General features: G+C 29.5%; 2 protein-coding genes across 3 annotated transcripts in view; one reads left to right on the top strand and one right to left on the bottom strand.

Moving 5' to 3' along the window:
• The window catches only part of LOC107439697 (LIM zinc finger domain containing stck), a 43,082-nt gene extending 34,526 nt beyond the window's left edge, over positions 1 to 8,556 (top strand). For both annotated transcript variants that reach the window (XM_043054162.2, XM_043054160.2), the window contains exons 9-10: positions 2,388 to 2,463; positions 2,538 to 8,556. In XM_043054162.2, the coding sequence (XP_042910096.1) occupies positions 2,388 to 2,463; positions 2,538 to 2,661 (200 nt within the window). In that variant the 3' untranslated portion in view covers positions 2,662 to 8,556. The remainder of the gene's footprint in view (positions 1 to 2,387; positions 2,464 to 2,537) is intronic.
• LOC107439696 (TBP-associated factor 6) overlaps positions 7,334 to 24,366 on the bottom strand; it is a 34,060-nt gene continuing 17,027 nt past the window's right edge. The window contains exons 7-12 of the mRNA XM_016052374.3: positions 22,817 to 22,894; positions 22,620 to 22,721; positions 20,164 to 20,288; positions 18,333 to 18,591; positions 17,170 to 17,340; positions 7,334 to 13,257 (exon numbers count right to left, since the gene is read on the bottom strand). Of these exons, the coding sequence (XP_015907860.1) occupies positions 12,874 to 13,257; positions 17,170 to 17,340; positions 18,333 to 18,591; positions 20,164 to 20,288; positions 22,620 to 22,721; positions 22,817 to 22,894 (1,119 nt within the window). The 3' untranslated portion in view covers positions 7,334 to 12,873. The remainder of the gene's footprint in view (positions 13,258 to 17,169; positions 17,341 to 18,332; positions 18,592 to 20,163; positions 20,289 to 22,619; positions 22,722 to 22,816; positions 22,895 to 24,366) is intronic.

Below are 24,366 nucleotides of genomic sequence, written 5' to 3'. Positions count from 1 at the left end.
GTCCTACTATTCCTACTAAATGCTGTCTGTGAATCACGCAGTGAACAGCTAAAATATCTGGTACCTCATTTTCCAAAAGGGGGATTAACCTACGATGTCGACCTACCATTGCAGGAGCATATCAGTGGCAATCGACATAATATTTGCAAGAGGAATGTTTTTCTCTTTGAAATAATCTTTGACAGTATTAAAAATCGATTTACCTTTGATGTCTACAATCACGCTTCTTGCAAAAAGTATTTCTTGAATAATTTTCCTACCTTTACAAACCGAACCTACACCTACAGTAAAGCCTACATTACCTGGCAAGGTTGATTCATCAACTTGAAGGAAAAATTCGTTGGAAAGTTTGCATAAAGAAATTTCAACGTCTTCAGCCATCTCATAATTTTGTCACCGCACTGTATCGTTGCTTATGGGATATTTTTTTATTACATTCGATGCGGCTGGATGGTGTAAAACTGTTTCTAAAACTTCCTTGACAACCAGCAGTATCAACTCTGCTCTGATGGTATGAGATTTCCCAGATTTAGCAATAAATTTTGATATATTATAAAAAGCTATCAATCCATCGTCACATTTTTGTGATGAGATTGCTAGCAACCCTGAGACCAAAGGTGCCTTCAGAAATGTGAAAACAGATGTTCATGAAAAATGACAAATCTTTATTTTGTTTGTAAGGATGATTTTTTTGCAAATGCTCCTGATAACGATAAGATTTTATTACCTCATTAGATAAAACTTTATTACAAAGTAAACACATGGGTAGTTGAGAGTTCAACAGTGATTGAACAAATCCCAACTTCAAGTACTGAATTGATGACACTTCTTGTTAACCGACATTGTTGATGGCAGCAAAATACAAATGATGAAAGAAAATCTGTTGTGGCTTACTCTGTAGCATATAAGTATGTTTTGTTAGTGTTGTGGGTTCTGGCAACATTGGTTTCGATGACAACAAAAAGATGGAATGCAGGAGATGCAGAAAAGCGATTAATAGAAAATCTGTTGCAAAAAAAATCACGTCCGGGTCACCAATGAGGGGATTCAAAAATCAACTATGTCAACTTGCATCTATCAAAAGGTACCTCTGGTTAGTTAACATGTCTTATATACTAGTGAATTGGTATTTATAGTGGTGGTAGAAATCAACTATTTCTCAAAATTAATAAATAATTTATGATAAAGAACTAATTCGAATAAACTAAGATCTAATCGAGACTGGGGAAAAAATCGTAAGGAAGCAAACGAAGACCATCATAAGAAACACGGGTCAAATCAAACATTCATACTAAAAATGCATGCATTTCAATTCCCACCAAATGGCTTGAATGAATCTCAGTCAAAAACTACTGACTCATGCTCTGAGCTGTGCTGGTTCGGATCGGAGAATAGGTGTCGTATAAGTATGTCGTATAACAGGGTTTCTTAACCTGTGGTTCATGAACCCCTAAGGGGTCCATGAGTTATATTTTGGGGGTCCGCTGACTACTCCTAATTTTTAAAACGTTTGGAAGCCTACCCATTGCGCTTGTAAATCGAACTATGGCAGCTATAATTCCGTTTGCTACAGTGTATCTTTTCGAAGCGGAATTTTCCACTCTTGTGACAATAAAAATATAACATCGAAATCGATTGAATGTTGAACATGATATACACGTTGCTTTGTCGAAAACCATCCCCCAATTAAATTTATTAATTAAGGAAAAGCAGCAGCAACCTTCACATTAAAAATTTTGTATACTATTAAAATAATAAAATTAAATGTTTTCTAATAATTGATGTTTTTTGCAATTATTTTTTTTCACAGGGGGGTGGTCTGTAACTTCCTAAAAAAATTTTAAAAGGGGTCCATTATATCAAAAAGGTTAAGAAACACTGTCGTATAAGTATGGTGTATAGGATAATCTTTACTTATTATATTAATTTCATCTTATTTTTCTTTAATATTAATTTTATTTATGAAATAAATCTTAATTTAAAAATTTTATTTGTAAGTTTTAAAATTAAATTTGAAGGACAAAGCATGCTCATCTCCCCTACTGCCCAAAACCTACTCAACGTTAATTATTATTATTTGTAATTTTAAATTTATAGTATTTGAGATTTCAATTTTTATTGCAACTCTTTATTTATAATATTAACTACTAGATAAAGTATTTCAATCTGAATTAAATTACTTGCGATTTGATTCCTGTCAGATAAGGTTTACTAATTTTTTTCTTCACAATGTTGGATTTTCTATATTGTAAGTTCTAGTGTATCTTCTTATTAAAAACATTTATGAGCATTATTCATCTAATTAAGTTTACTTACTTAAAATGCTTTTGTTTATAATTTAAATATTATACTGTTTATTTGTTATTAAATGTTCTTTAATTTTTTAGTTTTTACTGCTTTAAACAAAGCTTGGTGTGTTCATCATTTTGCATGTTATGTGTGTGATCAGAAAATGAGTCAAAAGTATGTTTAACTTTTTTTTTAAACATCTAATCATATATATTTTTCAGGCCACTGAACTTATTATTTTTTTTCAGGACAAAATTTTTTGAGGTGGATTTAAAACCGGTATGCAAAAAATGTTATGACAAATTTCCCGCTGAATTAAGGAAGAGACTGAAAAAAGCCTATGAAGCATCACCTAAGAAAATAATGACATAACATCCAAAGCGAGCTTTTAACTGAATTTGTTAAACAAATAGAGTTCTATTTGAGTTTTTAAATATTGTACGACATCTGCTAATGCTTCACTTGTTAATATGAACTTTATATGACTGTTATACGCTTTTATACATTAACTTTTAGCTTCAACTCTGCTGAAGAACTTTTAAGTTTTACTGCTAACTTAACTGTTTAACTTTCCTAAAAATGACTCTATGACTAAAAACTCCAAGTTTATAATTAACAAAGAAAAATATTAATTAATTTCTGTATGTATTTTCAATTTTGAAAAAAAAAATGTCTTCCACAAACAAGAAAACATTAACCGTATAGTTTTAAAACTTTTTGTTTGGTTCCTCTTAGGTTTTGTATTTTCCTCCAGAAGATTTACCATCTTAAGTCCCACAACTCTGAGGTATTCAAGTAATGGTACCTGCTTTTTTCCTGTTAAACTTACTTTATGCAACTTAGCACAGTATTTAATTTTGAGTGTGTAGTATCATTTAAATTTGGTGCTGTATAGTCAATACCAGCACTTGTGCCATTATCTTTGCATTCAATTATATTGTTTCATTTGTTAGTATCACAATTGGTGAATGAAAAATATTAAGTTTATGTTCTTTATAATACCCATTGTAAATGTGTTTGTTGAACACTCTATATTGTTTTTGAAATGAAAAAAAAAATCACTCTCTAAAGTTGTTAAATCTAAATATCTATAATCCAAATTCTTATTGTGTTGTGGTAGTTCTTAAATGCGTTACTTTTATCAGTGACAAATTTATCATCAGGGGTCTGCCTAGGTTTTTCCGAGAGGTACCTATTTTGTGAAAATTTAGACATAATTTGTGAAAATTAAAAAATCAACACAAAAATATGGATTTATCGTTTCTTACGGGATACAAAAATCAAATTTTAAGAAAAAGTATTTTGTGAAACTAGGGTTTTTCCAAAAGTTGAATTTGTGAAGGTACTGCTAAGTGGTAGTAAATTTGGCCTGGACAGACCCCTGCTAATTCTAAATGAAATTTGCTTAAATTTTTTTTTTAATTTTTCAAAGTTATTTTTAAGTTATGTTTGTAGGTACATAGTCATGGTGACATAATACTCATTTTATTGCTTTTATGATAGTAGAATTGTATTTCCTACTTGAATCTATGTTGTATAATGTTTTATTTTTTATTCAGTCTGCATCCTTTTTATTAGATTCAGTTTCTACATTTTGTGTTTTAATGTGTCTGATTCATTAATGACTCAGGTGTTTGTATCAAACTCTTATTTTGTGCAATTTTAGTTTAGAATTTTCTCAAGAGAGAGAAAGGATATTATACATTGAAATTGTATTTAATATACATGGAAATTTATTTTAACTTCATAATGTGAATAGTGATAGATTGAATTGATTCTGTGTTACTCTCTTTTAAAAATGAATGAAAAGTATTCACCCCTCCAAATTGTTTCCACTTCTTCCCATTCTATGCGGCAGGTCCGATGTTTTCAGTCCAGTTTGCTGATAAAGAAATGTCTGTCCGTGGCTTTCGTGCTTTAGAATATGTGGTCAGACTAGGTTTGTTTAAAAAAAAACTGTACTGGTTTAAAAGAAATTAAAACATTTTCAGTGAACCTGTAACGGATAAGAGTTAAGTTTCTAAATAACAGTTACAGATATATATTTAGATTAACTTAGTTAGCCATTTTACTCTGAATTAAACTTCGAACATATTTTTGCAATTAATCAAAAAATGTCAGCTATTTTTGTAATGGAATTATAGACTTTTAGGCTCAGTGTAGCTAGAATGATAAAGTATATTCCTGTGACAGCCCATGGTGGTTATGGCTCCACAATTTTGTGACAAAGGGCATGATTGTAGCTATGTGGTTGTTAGCGTCATTCCGTCTTTACTTCCCAGACAAGCTATGTAGGTTTCAAGTTGCCACTGAGGATTGTACTCAAGTCCTTCACAATGACAGTTCAGTGCCTTTAACTTCTCTATCGCGACTCCCCAATATATAAATTTAATATAAAAATATTCTTTGTGCATTATAATGTGCTTATGGGTTTCTACAATTGCTTCTCTACATTTTGTTTTTTAATATATCATACTGTGACTGTTTAATTGGCATCTTTTATGCACCCTTTAAGGCATGCAACATCTTATAAGTAAGTATATTGATTGTATGAATAAGTGCCCAAATATAGCATCAATATTTTACTTAAGGCTGTTTTTCGAGGGCTCCGTCTGCTTCTTTGCAAATAATATATAACTTCTGTAAGTTTGCAACTGTTACTCATGACTGTTAAATCAAGTTTACCCTATTTAAAGCCAGCACTATCTACGCTTATTTTAAAAATAGCGCAAAACGTCAATATGTAGAAATGCCTGAGTTTTGTGAAAATGAAAGACGTCTGGTGGTTGAGCAGTAGTACTTGGCACTGTTGTGCCACAGGTCCCTGGTTCGATCATTGGGCCGGGCAAGGTTGACTCAGCCTTTCATCCCTTCAGTGGGTCGATAAAATGAGTACCAAGCATGCTTTGGAGCCAAACACTGCATTGGATTGGCCACTCAACCGGAACACCTGCTTTTGCAGCTCAGAGCCCAAAGGTCAAGAAGACTTAAGATGGGCACTGTAGGCCTTGGCCCTCAATGGACTGTCGCGCCACTGAGATAAGTTTGTGAAAATGAAAAGCATTTGCGGTCTAATTTTTATAAACTTACTCCAATGCTGCATTACTTTGGCTGATATAAATGTGCAAAAACTGAGAATAAGGCAGTAGTTTAGAAAATTTTGACCTCGGTGGGAAAATGTCACCAAATTAGCAATTTTTAAAAGGTTTAATAACTTATAAAATATTTAAGTTATTTGTCTATTCTAAAGCCCATGTAATTCCTCATGGCAAGATATGAATCCAAATTATAATTATTAACTTTATTGGCAAAAATGTAATATTTTTATCAATAGTGTCACAATTTCACTAATACTTTCTTAATGAGTGATTATTGGCTTGTGTTATAGGCCTACATTCAGGGTTTAAGAAATTAATGTTTCACCTATATTAAAACTTTTTTTAAGTTAAAGAAAATATATTTATTTAGAGATTGATCTAATTCTGTATATGAATGCCATTGCAACTCTAAATTTATTATGAATTTAAAATTTTAATAGTTTTGTGCTGTTCTTAATCCACTGAACATACTGCAACTGATGTTTGTTTAACAATTATGGATTTTTTGCCACTGATTATTCATTTTATTCTCTGAATTCAATGTTTTATTGAGTTAGAATTTGTTTATTTTTATTCCACTAGCTAAAGTAGTCAATCAATAGTATATGTTAAAGACAAAGGCCAAGTTATCGAATTTGGTAACAATTTTTATTAAATTATTTCACATACTGAATTCACTTAAGATAACTGTTGAAATTTACTAAACCTTAAAAATCTATTTTAATTGTTAAATCATAGATAATCACGAATCTGATTTAACCATTAGATTCAATTTTATCATAGAACATATTTTTCTACCGCTGTTGACACTATTTTGAAAAATGTATCGATAAGCTAGTGTCCCTCATACATTGATTTAAAATTTCCCTAATAAAAAATATTTTTTCCTTTTTAAAATTAATTGTATAATTGTCCTTGAGAATATAATATTGAAGAAAAAAAATATATGTAAATTAAATGGATATATATATTTGTAGAAATATTTTGCTGAAGTCTTTTAAAAAAAGCATTTTTGAAAAAATTTATTAATTTTTATTATAACTATCACTTAGTCATGATCACGATAGTGTACATAACAACAAAGGGCCTTTTAAACTATCCTGAAAATTTCAGTGAGTAGACTGTATCTTAGTAGCTACTTTCTCCTACATTGCCAACATTGGAGAAATAAAATAACGGAGATTTTACTAGAGACATTTTTTAGGCTTCAAGTAAAATTTTGATACATCATGCACAATCATGTAAGTGAAAAAGAAAAATAATATAAGCATTTACATTTAGCGATGTAAAAAATATGTATATAAATGTTAATCTAAAGAAGATTTTTTAAAACCATTATTTATAATTACTTAAACGATTACACCTCAAAAATTGGGCCCTCATTGGAGATAAAACCAGTTTTTCGATCTTACAATTTTAAANGCAAGGCAAAAGGCCCAGAACAAACAAAAGTGGCTGCTTCCACCTACTCACTACTGGTATAAAGCAAAAAGACCAGGACTCTCTCTATCTCTTCCTGGTGACAGGCAAACCAACACTTGCTTATCCCGACTGGCCAGTGGACACCTGAAAAGTCTCACATTTTCTGCTAATCAAAAGATCTTTCTTCTTTGTCCTAAATGCCAACAAAACCAGGCATCACCCGAACACATCTTGAACTGTTTAGGGCTGGACTGGAACGACATTCATTCTGCTCCCATTCTGGTTTCGGATTTATTGATCTGGTCTGACCCCGTCAGACCAGATGGGAATTAGCAACAACTTAAACTATTAACACTCAACATTCTGCAGTACTGGCAATAGCACCATCTGTGTAGGACTAGAAGAAGTATTTTTGCCATCGGCGGATATTTTATTTTTTTGCTTGATTTTTGGAAAAATATTCAGATTATGATAGAAATCTATGACTATAAAATGTTAATACTGGCAAAATTTAGTTAAACATACTGATTTTAACGAACTTTATTTAAAAATATATAGAGATACAGTTAAAGTATACATTACAACTTTAAAATACATGAATCTTTCCACATCAAAGTTTTGAATGAAAGTTCTGTTTTTTAAAGTCTCTTTCTACACTGATGAACATTTATCATTAAACGATTAGAAAAAGTGACATGTTGTTTATTTAATTTAAGTCTCCATTTTTTTTGTTGACTGACCACATGACAAGTGGCTATTTGCAGGTCTATTTCAACCTATATACTTTTGAGCATTTGCAGTTATATTCGACTTCATGTTTGTCAGTTAATTTTATAAAAAATTTTAAAAACACATTCAAGAATATGAAACACAGTAAGCACAAAAATATCAGATAAAGAAAAATCAAGAGAACCATTATAGCCTTTTTCTATCTAAATGAAGTTCCATTATTCACTTTTTAAAAAAAATACAAATATTTAAAGTGCAATCTTGTAAAGTGTAAGTGAAAAATATCACCTTTGGTATAAATTAAGCTAGAGTTTCAGCCTTCGTTTATATTTACTTTTGTATAGAAAACAGAATTTATTATAATTTAGCATCAAATAGGCCTATAATGATTTAACTTTTTTAAGGAAGGAAAATATTCTTTATTTTTACTCATTGTCTGCTAAAATGTCCATTATTTTTTATCAACGTAATAAATGTGTGTCTTATTTTAAATTTGTAAAAAGTGCACTTTATCATAATTATGTCACATCAATCAAATAACTGGTTATTTGCTATAGAATTTACTAGTTTTAAACGACGTATACAGCACGGAGAAGGCATTTATTGAAATATTTTACATTCAAATGATGTGTTTTCAAAATCTACAATTTATTTTACTTTATTCACTGTTGAAATGTTCAATTACATATTTTCTTTTTCTTGATGACATTGAAGTTATTAACTTGTTATCACTCAAAAATTGTTGAATTGTAGCAAGAATTGATTATCTATAAAAATATGAGATTTATATTTAAAAAAAAAAAATGTTTATAGAGGTTTAAAAATTTTAAGTGCCAAATAAAAACAGTAATCGTGTTATCAATTTTTTTATGAATAATTTTATAATAGTGCTCGAGTTTATATTTTTAGAATTTAATTTTGAAACCAAGATTGGTATTTTTTTTTAACTACCTGTTGTATTTAGAGTTTACAAATTGTGCATTTTTTTGTTTGTAAGTTAATAAAACTTAATAAATTATCTTTGTATTTTTTATTACAACAATGTATAATTATATTTAATGTTCAGTATATTATTTACTAATAGCAGAAGTACAGCTAGAAAAATAATCTGGGTGTTGAAGAATTTTTCAGATTTAATAGGGTCTTTCATCAATTCATTCACATTAACATGAAGAGTAATTATAGTAAGTTATATTATAATGTGTAGCGTTGTACCTCATTTATGCACACTTGAGGATACTGAGGTAGTTATTGATCACTCGAATTTTTTGAAGTAGGTACCTTCGATCGTAGACAAAATAGTACGCGCTTGACACACAAGCATTCCAATTTCTGCCTTGCGCTTTCTAGGTTAAAAGTTTTTAGCCCTATTGCAGAAAGATTTTTCTTTTGGAAAGTAAAAAAAAAATTACTTTTCTACAGAAATTTCTGATTTTCACGTGGTTTTTAAATATCCTGATATATTTCAAACAAAATGGGAATCGTGCATTTGAGTATTTACTTTTTAAGACAATAATTCTATCAAGTTAGTTATTGTTATTGATTTCTCCGTAGTTTTTAAATCCGATATTATTCATTATAACAGCCTAATCTCAAACAAAAGAAGCATTTGAGGAGTCAGATTTGCATAATTTCGTCGTCGATCTTTTTTGCGGCAATTTACTACTACGGCTTGCATGATTTATTATGGTGATGATTATTTACAAAATGCGAAGGAGATAATTTGTACATTCCTCTAACAAAATTCGATAATATCACCCGTATTACTAGAATAAAATATTATATAGTTTATCTTTGTAAACACAGCTCTTTTGTTACTTTAAATGAGTAACATACATGTTTGTTATTATCAAAAGTATCTTGCAGGAAGATATTATTGCTAGAGAGTTTTGCCGCAGATAGCTCGAAAAAATTCAGCCACAGGCGTTTTTAGAGTACACTGAATGATGGCAGGTAAAGAAACTAGGCAAACTGCTAAGGCAGGGATGTGAAACTCAAAAGCTAACTTGGGCCAAATAAACAATGATTAACTTTAGAAACAAATATTATTATTTTGAATTGTAATAAACATATATAAAGTTAAATTATTGTTTACGTCCTGATACTTGACATCTCTTCTCTGCTATTATCTTTTCTATTTCGGAAAAAATTTTATTTGCTGAGACTACTTTCAAAATTGACCCAACGTGAGCATTATTAATACGGTTTCGGACAGGAGATTTATTTCCATTCATAACAGAAAATAATTGCTCTCACTGATAAGTATTTCCAAACTTGGAAATAATTTTATACGCGAATTTTCGAGTATTTTCAAACCTTGCTGGTAAATATTCGTGAAATTTAGTATTGAAATTTAGGCACACCCACTTCAATGAATTTTGCCCTCAAATTTGAGTCGCACTGAATCTCAATCTCTTCCATTTGCATATAACTGGGTACTGAGTCTATATTTATTGAGAAAACAAACAAAATTTGTCTTCCAAAGAATTAAAATCTTTAAACCTTGTTTCAAATTCTGTTCTAAGATTTTAAATTTTTTTCTGCGTACTTTTGATACGATGCAGTATCATATTAACTAGATTTGTTCTTTTTGCACGTTGGGAAGTGCGTTAAATCTTCATTTTTCAGTTGCCTTTCCCAAAGAAACAGTTTACATTTGAATGCTTTTTTAATTATGTCAAACATGCTTGTAGTGATCTGATCCTTGCCTTGTAACAATAAATTCAAATCGGATTAGTGTTTGATTATATCAACCATAAAAGATAAATCTTGCAACCATATTTGATCGGAGAACAAGCTTGTATCTTGATTTATAGTTTGTAAAAACTTGCATATTTTTTCTTTCAAATCCCAGAATGAATTGAGAACCTTGGAGCAAGACAACCAACTTACCTCGCTATAAAAGGATAAACCTGATTATGTACTATCTAATTGATAGCTTAGTGTGAAACGGACTCCATTTCAGCCAATTAGAATTTTACATTTTCGAGCGGACAATTTAAAATGATCTGTATAGTTTATAAATAAAGTATATTATAATTTTATATGCTAGTTTCGTTTCTAATTCACATTTCTATTTTATTTTTACTTTACTTCAGATATATTGACTGGGCTACAAAAATGTTCATCTCGGGCCGCGAGTTTGACACCCCTGTGCTAAGGATTTTTAGTCTCGAACAGACATGCTCATATATATATTGTAGGTGACCAGCAGTCTAGAATAGGATAAAATTAACACCTTTTGATTAACAACTTATACAAGCTTTATATGAAGTTATTGTGAAGGCACAGTGATACACAATTTGCATAACATTGTCTTTACTCAATTTAATTGATCTTTAGTGTATGTATTACTTCATATTCTAGGAAGGGGATTCGATTCGTGAAACTTACATTTTTGATTGCACAGCCTTTACATAATTTTATCCTAAAAGTACAGTATACTCTCGAAAACATTGCTGTGTCAAAAAAATATTTTTTACCTTGGCATTATTTATCCACCTAATTTTAATTTGAATTCCTATGTCAAAGAGTTTCTTCTCAAAACCTTGTATTGTCAAAATTTTTTTCTTCTGAAAAATCACAATGTAAAGCAATTCTTTTCTATCTCACTTTTAAAAATAAAAAAATTATCATTCTTGTATTTAGATTTATAGTTAACTATTATTACATCTGTATTTAATAGTAATTATTCTTATGTTTCATGACTCTATTTTTTAGAATAATGTCTTAGAATATATTTTTCTACTTTTTAGAACATATTTAGTTCTGAACTTGCTATCACAAAAATTTTTTTTAGCGTCCCTTCAACTTTGAGATATCAAGAGTATACTGTATATTATTTTAATAATGGCATAAAATGAGCCTTTTCAATATTCAGCTCAAATTTTAACAACTGTAATTTTCATACACTTCTATACACTAAGCATAATTATTAACCCACAGGCAGATGGGCAAAACCGGGAAACGTTTTTACCCTATCTAACAACATAGGAAAACTGGCATTGCTATGGCAGACTGCAGGTTAAAAATACAACTTTTAACAGGCAGAACCGTCAATGGGTTATGCAGCAAAGTCACGGACAATATAATTCCATAATGAAATAAAAAACAAAAATTTAACAATAAATGATAATTTCAATAATGTGATCCTACAAAATCTATCCTCTATGTTAATATTACAAAAACAGTATTTCTTCAAGCTGCAGCAGCTCTATTGAATATGATTGAAGAATAAAAAATACTTCAATATCATGGTGACATAAATTTGTCAGTGTTTGTATATTTTAAGAAAGCGATAAGTTTTCTGTATCATGGATTTTACTCGATTTTCACAGGTGAGACAAGAAACAATTATTTTCATTTTAACAACATTTTCATGTGGGATTGTACCAATTGTATAAGAATATAAACATCTTCACAAGCTGTGGTATTTTTAAATGCATAAACAGTATTGAACAAAATATCTTCTCATAAAAATGGACCCTTCCCAAAATAATTTATCTTTTAATCGGACCCTTCACAAATTTGTTTATCTTCATTATTGTTTTGTTAATCGAATAAACCCTTCCCAGGGGGGAAAGAAAGATGGTTCGAGACAAACTAAGTTTTCCTTAGTTTAAATTCCAAGTGTAGTATTCTAAGAAAATATTTCTACTTTTACAAACATCGTGTGCACATTCTTACTAATATTAAATCATAATTTTTTTTGTAAATAAATAATTGAGCAAAATATACTTATTCATAAAATTAATAGAATATTTTGTAAATTAAAATTAATTTCTGGCAATTTTTTAAATAAAATATTATAAATTTAAGAACTGTTTAAGTTTACTTCATGCGTAACACATTAAAAGTGATATTACTAAGTTGTGTTATTTAAAATATGTCAATTGAAATTTTTAAAAATGTGAGTGATTTTGTTTCCATTATTCGTCCAAAATGAATGTTCTGTGTTGAGCAGTATAGTCTAAATACCAAATATTTGTATCTTGCATCTCTAATTTAGTAGCAGCAATTGTTGAGCAGAATCTTGTATCTATTTACAATTTAAAAACTTCTTGAAAAGGTTTTTAGCAATAACAGGACCCTGGTTGAAAGAATGCAACTTAATGCCTATTTTATATTCATAAATTATGAATAGTTTTTTCATAATTTTACAAAAACAAGACCTTTTACAAAATGTCTGGACAGACCCCTGGATGTGAAATATTCTGCGGTTGCTGCAGCAAGAAGAAATACTATCCCCCAAAACACACCTGTATGCTAAACATTTAAAAAAAAAAACTTTTTATACGTTTATATACATTTACAATAAATACTACTGATACCAATATCAGCTTTGATCCATGATATCGGTAGAGACATGAGCCGTTACCTCAGGCGTTGCAGGACGACTGCAGATTGGAGAAGCCGGCTCTGATTTGATACTGCCTTCAGCAGCCTGCAAAACTACAAGCTTCGCCAATGATGGTGTAGTAGTAACAGTTTTGCTGGACGCAGAAGGTGTTGTTACAATTTTAAGAAGGGTGGTCGAGTTTATTACGCTAGTAGGAGTGGGAGATGGTTGATTTACAGTTGATACTGGAGTGCCAGGTCTCGCTGTTGGTGTCACTATCACGTACTTGGGTCCAGTGGGCGACGGAGCTCCTGGTGTTTGTGAAGTTCGGGGCACTGCCACTATCGTAGGAGGCCTGGGTATAGCCGGTATCATCCGGGGCTGAAATTTATGACATAATTTTAATAATGTTATATAGATGCCAACATGAAATTGGAAAAAAGTTACTGCAAATTTTTCACGAATTCCATTGCAAACTATTGCCACATAACCAAATGTAAAAATTTTTAAAATGTATAAGGATTAAATACAAAAGAAAATGCACCAATAACTAAAAAATTAAAATGACTTTTCTATTTGTAGCTGACCACAAAATAAACTTGAAATGCACATTATCATTATTTTGAATATTATTTAAATAAAAATAAATGAAAAAATTTTTACTAGAAAATTTCTAAACCGATAATATATATATACAAATATATATATATATACATTATATACATTATATATATCAAACAAATATTTTTAATATAATTTTTTTCTTTTTTGAGGCTCAACTTTACACTTTGGTAGCTAACGTATTTACATTTTGAAGCAAGCAACAAGCTAAGTAAAATATATTTCGAGGATACAGAATTCTTTCAAGTATGTAAAAACCAAGAGAATTTTAAATTAAACTCGCTGACGGGTGAAAAAATTTACCGAGCAGAATTTACATCTATGATAATGATAACTAAAATATGATAAGTTATTTTTTAAAATACACTATAATAACATCCTTAAAAGAAATTTACAATAAAGTAATCATTAATAGGTGTTATAGTTTTTATCAGGCTAATATCACTCTGACTAATGCAAAGTTAAAGTAACTAAATTGTTTTTATCTAAATAATTTAAATCTAAATTGTTCACAATTGTTTGTTAACAATAAAACATGAAAGGAAATTCGGCTTCGTTAATTGAATGTATTAACAAGCATTCGTTATATCATCTTTCTCACTTCAATTTGAATATGAAATACAAATAATGCACTGTGTGTATATCTACCACTACAAAAATATAATTCCAATTCCCTAGTATATAAGATTCTATGTTGGGGTACCTTTTCATAGATAAACATTGACATTGTCGATAATTAAATTCCCACATTGGTGATCTGGACGTGATGTGAACACGCCTACCTTGGTAGAAATGCCTACTATGAAGGATGGTCCACATTGAACAGTAGTTAACTTGCTACTTGTGACTGCTGCGACATTGTCCCCTCATGCTGTTGCTACTAAGTTTCGATCACACACAACGTACTACCCATACACTCGACTGCTAAAGGCAACTCAGGAGCGACCACGACTGTCAACTTAATACAGCACTCACGATCAGCAAAATTACGTGATCTTAATACAGCTCTCCTGGCTTCTCACAAAACTGCAATGAATCAAGTAGTGGTATTTGCTCATCGAATTTCATCACAGATAAAATTCTGCTGGAGGAGTACTGCAGTGTATCTACTACTAAAAAATACAATTCCTAGTATATAAGGCATGTAAACTATGTTAGGGTACCTTTTCATAAATGAAGGTTGACATTGTCGATAATTATATCCCCACAAACATATCCAAAAAAAAAAACTATTAATATTTAAAAGAAGAATTATTCCAATAGAAAAACAAAAAAACATTTAGACCTGATTTATATTATTTTAAATCATGAAGAGTGGTTCATAATGACTGCTCTTCATACATTTCTTTAGAATCCTAGTAAAAAATGAAGAGTAAAAAACTATACACATTAGGTATCACAAATCATTTAGGTGAGATAGAGCAAAGCAAGGATTAAAATCATCTAAGAACAGTTTATATGAGAATGAAGCTTAAAAGTTGGTTTCTAACAAAAGGTTCACAAATTACTGTATATACTGGTTTTAGATTATTTTAATTCCTTATTTGCTCTCGCAAATCTCATAGGTTAAGCATTACTCAGTTAAGTATTTGCAATTAATAACATGCATAGTTTTCAAATGCATAAACGTGACTTTGCAATAATAATTTTATAGCTTTAGAATTACATTAATTTGAAACTTATAATTGCATAGTTTTTATACTAAAAAAAAAAACAAATCACCATGAAGAAAAAAAGTTTGAAATTACTTGAAGAATTTTGGTTTAAGTATCATATAAAAATATAATAATTAAACCCAAATAACGTTCTTCAATTAACATCCAAAAACAACGCAGGCGATATTGTTATTGGGAATAATAAAAAGAATATTTATGTAAAGAACCTCTTGTAGATGGCTGGCACAGCAGGCTTTACCCCAGGTTTATTTATATATATTAGGGATATAACGGATATTTAGCCATTTTGCCGAATATTTGGCGAACTATTCGGCAAAATATTATTTAGAAAATTATTCTATGACAGTTTTTTTAGTGAAAATTTTAATAGATTTAATACAGAGTAATCTAAAATTGAATTTTTTACTTATATTAGAATTAGTTTTTACTTATATTTGTTAAGTAAACTTGAACTTAAAACTAGATTACTTGATTCTAAACCAAGACTTTTGTAATGCTACATCTTTTCTTTTGATTATATTTAGGCAAGGCAATTTCATCGTTTTTTTAAACACTTTATGTTTTAGAAATTGAGAACTTTTGTTTCATTCTTGCTTGTCATTCTGTTCAGCATTCTGAAAGCGAAGCTTATTAACGGAGCGTTTCTAATAGACTATATTTTCTTCTTGTACGCTAAGACAGGAACTAGCAATATAGAAAACTGATATTCTCAAAGTGAAAAATATATTTCCGAACTAAGAATTTTTTTTTCATTTGATTTTTTAAATTAATTATTTTTTTATCTGCGTTTTTGCTATGACAGAATTTTAAAAAAGCATTCCTAATGCACATTATTCTTTAATGGTTAGTTTTTCTAAAAATACGGCATGTGAAAAAGTTAAATTAAGATTTTATCGTTAAATCTTTCGTTTAAAAATTAAGAAAAATTTTTGTTTTGGTTTCTATCTAGCTTTTTTCAAAAAACTTATATTTTTATTAAAACAGGGCAACTAAGAGGGTTTTTATTAGATTTTAGTCTTCACTTTTTCTTGAAAATATGGTAATTAGGAAACTGAAATGTTTAGCCTTAAAATTTTCTTTCAAAAATTAAAATTGATTTTTATTTCTTCTGTTTTGCTTTCGTATATAATTCTTTTTTTTAGTAGACATTTTTATAATAGCGCTGTATTTTTATAAGTTTTTTTTTCCGCAAAATATTATTTTTAGCATTAAAATTTAATAAGTCTCTTAATAAGAATTAAGAGGATTTTTTCCTATTTTTTTTTTCCAGTTTAGTTTTCTTTTTATTGCTGTTAGTTTTTTTTAATCTAAAATATTTCAAAATTTTTTTTTCCCTTCACCCCCATACCAGTAATACAGATAATTTTTTTTTTTTAACCCAGCGTTGGGGTTTATGACTACTAATGTTCAACTCCGTAGCCTTATAATTTTGAACCATTCCAGAAGACAAGGAAACTCCTGGATCGGTACCCCCAGAGGTATTGATTTGTTAGGGGAACATGGAGGACTTTCCAATTTGACAGATTTAAAGTGCATCTGTCATCATTTACTGCACGGGGAGTCTTCGGCTGGCAGGGATCAAACTCATGAACTCTTGGACATGGGCCCAGTGCCCTACCAACCAGGCTATCCCGGCCTTATGGATAAGTTTTGATTATTTTTCAATAATGATTAAACTTGTTTCTATAAATAAAAAATATTTATTAATGATTTTTATTTAAACAAAATAATGCTATTTGGTCTTTTTTTTGGCCAAATATTAGGTAGTCGGTCGAATCACTATTTGTTACATCTCTAATATATATAAGCAATTGAAGAGGCATGTTATGTTCAGAAACACATTATGTCGAAGACAAGAAAAAAAAAACAAATATGGCATCACAAAAATTTAATATTTGCCTCTTATAGCATATATCAAATACTGAACAAAAGAAAAAAAGATTTAGTTCAACTGTTGAGCCAGATATCTCTAAAAGGTTAACTTTGCTATACATACCTGAGTCACAGTAAATGAAGTCCTTGCTGTAGTTGAAACAGTTGTCGTAGTTTGTTTTGCACGCATAACTTGGCTGTGCAGGAAAGGTCCTAAATAACCGAACTCATTTTTATACTCATCAAGGCTATCTCCAAAGGAGCTTCCTGTCTTCAATACAGGTGTTAAAATTCGCTGGAAAAATTGAAACAACGTTGAGCATGATTTATGAAACTATGGATAACATATGCATTTTAAACAATGAACAGAAAGCCATATGGGTAGTTCTCAAAAGGTGGAGCATAACAAAGGTCTAAACTTTAAACTTTGGCAAACAATGAAACTTAAATTTAATTCACAGTAAAAAATTTAGAATACATGTTTAATTTTACAGAGTAAAAGAAATCAACATCAATAATTGCAAAAGTTTTCTACAAATACCTTAGAAAATATTTTTAAGCCAGAAGGGCCAATTTTGAACAAATGGAAGCATTAGGTAAGTTATAATATAGAAAAGTAATAAGATAGATAAATTATATTTAGCATATCTAATCATTGAGTAGCATTAGAGAAGTTATATGTGTAAAAGATTCTTAGAAAAAGCAATTTAATTTTTTGATTATTTGCAGTTTTATCAATTTGTACTAAATCATGCTATTATTTTAGTAACAAATAGATTAAAGCAAGTACTCCATCCATTCTTCAAATAATTTTTCAAGTATCTTTATACGTTTCAATAAAATATTTCACATTAAATATAGGATACAGGATAATGCCTATAATTTTTCTTTATAAATTTATTATTTAAGGTAATTTGATGTCCCAAAAGTCAATAAAAAAAAAGAGTTTTAAATTAAATAGAAAAGTATAATGCACAAATAATAAATATGTAGTGTATCTACCACTACAAGAATATAATTCCCATTCACTAGTATATAAAACATGTTAACTCGATTCCATGGTGGGGTACCTTTTCACAGATGAAGGGGTTGACATTGTCGATAGCTACTCTCCCCACAAATACTTTGAGCATATAACATAAATATCAATAGAATTTAGAATGAAATATTATGGATCAGGATCCCACCATTTGCGACAGAAAGCCACAAACAATGAACAATATACAGAATATTACAATAGTTAGATGTATTTTTTTTTTATTCAAAAGGGTCATTGAATCTACATACCAATATAAGCTGCTTTATGTGCTCTGCTGCACTCTTATCTACACTGGTGGTCATGGGACCTTCGAGACATTGCTTTATACGTTCCCCTATGGCCTTCACTCTAGGAATTATAAAGCTGCGTACCACCTCTGGTCCCAACTCTGATAATCCAGATATACTACCATAATGAGAAGATAAAGGCATTTTATCATTGGCTAGAGAACGATGAAACATTCTAGTCACTCTTGTCTGCACATTGCTTGTTGTGGTGTTAAAATTTCTATAAAAAGGAAACACTTAGAATGAAAATTCCTAGTTTCAGAATAAAATTTTGAATTTACAGTATTAAATGCATATAAGTTGGGGTTTTGAACTAAATTATAATGAGATTTAGGATACGGTTGAACTCTTCTACCAGATTTATTTTTCTCCAAAATCTGACAGTAAAGTTAAAAAATTAACCTAAACCTAATCTATAAGATATATACCAACACAGGCTCTGTAGTGGGCTAAAGAGAAATTCAAGACAATATTTTTTTTTAAAAATAAAAAAAACAGGGCATTTATTGAAATGTTTAATAATTAAGGACATTTAAGGACACTTTGAGCCCTGAAATAAAGTAATACACATTATAAAGAAGAGTTTAAATTGCATCAAGTCGCTGTAATGAAAAACGGTTATGATTCTAAAAACAAACAAAAAAAAGAGCAAATTGGTTGCACAAAAATTACAAATTTTAATTGCAAAAATGACAAAAACAAAAAAGGAGCCCGCAGTTGTCTATGAGCATTTGAGAACTAATACTGCTTCAGGGTGTGTAGCCAGATTTTTCAACAAAAAATAAGCACCTTTTAAGGACTCAGAAAATATTTTTAATCACTTTCCAAAAAAAAAAAAAAAAAATCAGAATTAGGATCTGTGCAGTAATAAAAATTATTTTTTTCCCTATGGTTTGAATTTCTTAATTTATAAACATAAAACCAATAAAATTCAAAAACATTTTCAAAAACTTTACATTATCATGATAAAATAACTATTTTGTGATAAATATTGCAGTGAAAATTGCGAAAATCATGCACATTTTGTAATTTAAAAAGACAATCGACACTGCAAAGAAAAATCTCTTTTCAAAAAAATAGAAAATTAAGGACTTTTTACAAACCCCGAGAAAAAGCACCTTTAAGGGCTTTTAAAAAACGTAAATCAAAAGTAAGCACTTTATGAAAATGCTACGCACCCTGAGCTTTCTTAATAAAAATAAAGTTTGATTTTACATTACACCCCAATTTTGAAGCTTTACAATACACACCTACAATGCACAACACAATACAATATACACCTACATTCAAGTAAAGATATCACTACTTAAGTTACTTCTTTAGAATGCACTATTTCATTTTAAAATATACAACGGAAACAAAATTTTTAAACTTTTAAATGAAAATTTATTTCATAATATTTTCAATGGCTTTCAACTTTTATATTAGAGTACTTTATTCTACAGTCTGCAATAATTCAGTACTCATGTAATATAAAATCTGAATGTAATAATCAGTTTGTAACCTAATCCAGAAAACAAGGGGAATTACACACACATTCCCTTTTGCTCTATCCCTAGTGACCTATTAAAGAGTGTATCTAATTTAACACATCAACCCAGTGTTGCCAAAATGATTTTTTAAATAAATTTTAAAACTATTAGTATTTTTGCAAAATCATGTGAGAATAATGGATTAAAATAATGGAATCATTACAAGAGGAAAATTTTCATAATATTTCAAAATAATGCAGAAAAACAATACTTGTTTCTGGGAGTTATTTTACATAAAGCATAATGCCAGAAATACTTACTTAGCAATTTGAGCTATCAAACGAGAAGCAAAATCTCTCAGAGCCCAGTGGTTATCAACATCTGGTCTTGTACACAACTGTCTGCTCACTATACATGAACAAACAGCAGGGATGAGTTCATGAAGCTGTGAATGAAAAGAGAAATCAGTAATACATAAAAATTTGACAAAAAAAGTGCGATTTTTAAACTTGTAAACCATGTGATTATAAATCCCGATATGAGGCTTTTAAATCAGGTAAATATGAAACTCTACATCGAATTTAAAAAATGCGAAAATACAAATCATGATGCATAATTTTTAGATCACGATACATAATTTTTAAATCGCCTGATATTACAACCACAAAAACGAATCACGACATTGGATTTTAAGATCTCGTGAATACGAATTGCTACATGGGGTTTTAAAAGCTCGTAAATAAAAATCGTGATGTTGTTTTTTTAAATCTCGTAAATAAGAATTGCAATGTACAATATTTAAATCCCCTGAATAAGAATCGCAACGTTCAACTGTTAAATCAGGCAAATACGAAAATCGATGTTTGATAATAAAATCGTGATTTTAAAAATGCATAAATACAAAACATGATACTGGATTTTTAAATCTCGTAAATAGGAATCATAATGTACGGTATTTAAATAGCGTTAATAAGAATCGCAATGCGCAACTTTTAAATCACGTAAATGCGAAAATCGATTAAATTAAAATTGCGTGAATAAAAATCGAGATATTTGCAGAGTCTGGACTTGGGATTTCTAAAAGGCTTGTTTGTATTGTTTTTGTTTAGACATAATAAATAAAAATTTACAAGATTAACTGAATGAGCAAATAAATATTTTCACCGCAAATCCACCTCTATTTTTTTTAAATCTTTTTTTGTTTGTTTTCACGCCAGAATACAAGAAGCAGTGACGTCTGAATTACGAAAATACGAGCTATCCCACCGACGGATAAAAAATACTGAAAATCTTATTTTCTGTGTGTGAATTTGGAGAAAATAGCTAATATAAGTAAAAATGTGGAAGGGCTAGCAGCTAGGACGTAGTTTGAATTTTCTGTTTATCTTTGAAAATCGTAAATAAATATAATTATTTTACTTCAATGACTGAATTTTTTTAAAAAAGCGGGATATTTATAAATAAAAAAAAAAACGAAACTTTTAGAGAATCGGAGTTTTTGATAAAAAGGCTGAAATTCGAGAGACAAAAAAAATCTCATCCCTGGATAAAGGTCAACCAGTTTTATCCCAAGGAAATGATTTTTAGAGAAACTTCAGAGGGAGGAATAAGGACTTCAATAATTTCGCTCCGTAGAAAATTAAATTCCTCATAAAATATTTTAACTTGTGGAAAAAAAATTTCAGCGGAAATTAGCGAGAAAAATGGAAAAATCTGAAAAAAAAAAAGAAGTGGAAATCCGCGAAAGAATCTCATCCCTGTATATACTACCAAAAGCAACATAAATAAATTAAAAGAAAAGCTTAATAATTTCTAACTGAGGGGAAATACTTAGGAATCTATTTATGATACTCAATAAATATGAGTAAAAGGTTCGTCTTGTGGAACTATAGAACATTATAGAACACTAAGAATTCAAAAGGGAAATAAAAATCAAAAGTGCATTAAAAAAAATTATAATTAAAAAAAAATTAGGGAATTTACTTTAATTAATAGAGTTAATCTAATAGAGGTTTGAAAACCGAAGCACTACTGTATTTTTAACTTATTTCAGTGATGTTGATTATTAATATCATAAAACAGGAAAACTTTGAATTCATACCATTAAAAAATCTGCTTTAAAAAAATTGCCTTCAAATTTTACTCAAAACACAAGAAATTGCAACAGGAAAATTTAAAACACTGTTTTACTCTAGAATTATCCTTAAAATAATTTGTTAAAAAAAAAATTTATAAATGGCCACATTTCTCTCTTTTCTAATTTTCAGTGGTAAACTTTTACTGGTTGAAAAAAATAATACCTGTAAAGACACTTATTGCTTACAAATTGTGATGAGGCTATCACAATACCCTCAGTTTTCAACCTTTTGGCCTTTGCCTAAATTTCTAATATTACTTTTATGACTGTGCCTAGCACTCCTGGAAACGAATCTAAAAAAAAACTCAAACACTAAAGTTTATAACTGGAAACTACTTATTTCCACAAAATGTACGATTCAAATTTTACACGTAAGTTTCTGCAGAAAAACAGACCAAAATGTTATACTTTTCAAAAGAAAAATCTTTCTGCAAGAACTGTTCTGCGACAATGTCGCCGTGATTCTGCCGCGGGGCTAGAGTTCAACTCGACAGATTTCTCTGCAACAAATAACTTGAATAAATCTGTTGTGACCCCCATCTCTAGTTAGACAGAGCAAATAGAAAGCCCATTTGCAGAATTGGCATAGGACAAACATATTTAGCAGAACTAGAAATATCAAAAGTAAAAATAACTTACATATTTCTCCAAAAACAAAGTTTGATTATCCAATAAAGCCTTCACCATTCTCATGAGATAAATGAGTAGTGCTAAGTTGTTCTGAACAACATTCACTTTCACCTAATGGAAAATTAAACACAATTAGGGTAAGCATTTTGGAATTTCCCCAATTTCTTTGGAATTTTGGAATGCACAACGAAAGGAAATAAACTTACCCCTTCTGAAATAAACTGACTTAGACGTGGTAGCATCTGGTACAAACCTGGATCAGAAGCAAGACTTTGAAGAGCTTCCTAAAAGATAAAAAGGATAGAATTTAGATACATATCGGGCAAAAAGTTAATGCAGAAATAAGTCGCGGCAATTGTCGCCAAATGTTCTACAAATGTCGCTAAAATGATATGCATGGGCAACAAAATTGTCGCCTTAAAATCCATGCATTTGAAAAAAAATATTTTATTAATTTTATTCTACATGTAGGTTAAGTTTCAGTTATTAGATTTTTCAAATGGAATAACAAAGCGCCCGGTACAAAAAATGTTAAATGTTGAGATTTCAAATTTAGATGTGTTGTGATTTGCATTCATGTACTGACAGTGTAATTGTTCATCAATAAAACATAATTTTTTGCTATTTTAGAATTTACTTTCTTTAAATTTTTAGATAATTTCTATAATATTTTGTTAGTTTTTACTTTCCTTGTTTTCCAAACAGACTATGAGATAATGTAATAAAAAAAATTAAAATTTTGTAAATTAAAACAAATAATTTGAAAATAGGTATTTTTTTTTTAAAGAGGAGCTGCAATACTAAAGTAAATGTACTGGTACTCTCTGGCACTAAATTAAATTTAATTAGTTTAAAGCATTCTTTTTAATGCTCGTTAATAAACCATGGTTTGATCATTTTTAAGTTTCCTCCATATCACTCAGTCTTCCATTTTGTCCAGTTTTTTTCTGGTTTTTTATAATTTCTTTTGGACCAATCCTGTTTTACATTGTATCTGCTATTGAGAACTATGCTCTTAAACATATTTTTAATTTAAAATATTTCTATAAAATTAAACTTGTGAAACCTTTGCAAACTAAAATAAATGGAATCAGAAGAAAAAAGAAAACAAACAAAAACAAATTTTATCAAACAAGAAAATGTAAACAAGCAAAATGCATGTTAAGAGTAATAAACTATGGTGATCACTACATTAAGTACCAGAAAAAATAATTCAGAAACCTCCACAATTAAGAAACTGGAATGAACAATTACAATACACTTTCGATTGTCAGCAGCCTGATTCTGTAACAAAATCAGTTTCTTATGTAGGTAAGATTCTGTCAAGTGATGTTTTACTGAGGAGAGAATTCTGTCACATGATATTTTGCACAAATGTGATTCAGTTACACAATATTTTTCAAACTGATATCTCGTCTGTTTGAGAAATTTCTTCGTGCAACTTAATCGCAAGTAAAACCAATGTTTAAATAAAAGCTAAAAACAAAGTTTCATATCGCAAATTGAATCAATTATTCAAGTGACAAATCAACTCCATTATACGAAAGAAAGAAATCAATGATTCAAATAACAATGTGATACAGTGATTTAAATTTAATTGTCAAAATAATTGAAGAAACTAATACCAATCCTTATAATCTCCCCCACATATTCAAATAATAGTCAAAATGGCTAAAAAATTATTTCATTATTTCAGATTAGTTTCAAACCATTGGTACAGTTCCAAACAGTACTATATCACATAGTTTTCTTTCTT

Source organism: Parasteatoda tepidariorum, chromosome 8 (genome assembly GCF_043381705.1).
Source record: "Parasteatoda tepidariorum isolate YZ-2023 chromosome 8, CAS_Ptep_4.0, whole genome shotgun sequence".
Classification (NCBI taxonomy): domain Eukaryota; kingdom Metazoa; phylum Arthropoda; class Arachnida; order Araneae; family Theridiidae; genus Parasteatoda; species Parasteatoda tepidariorum.
Note: the sequence above shows the minus strand (reverse complement) of the source record. Positions and strands in the feature narration are given on the sequence as shown.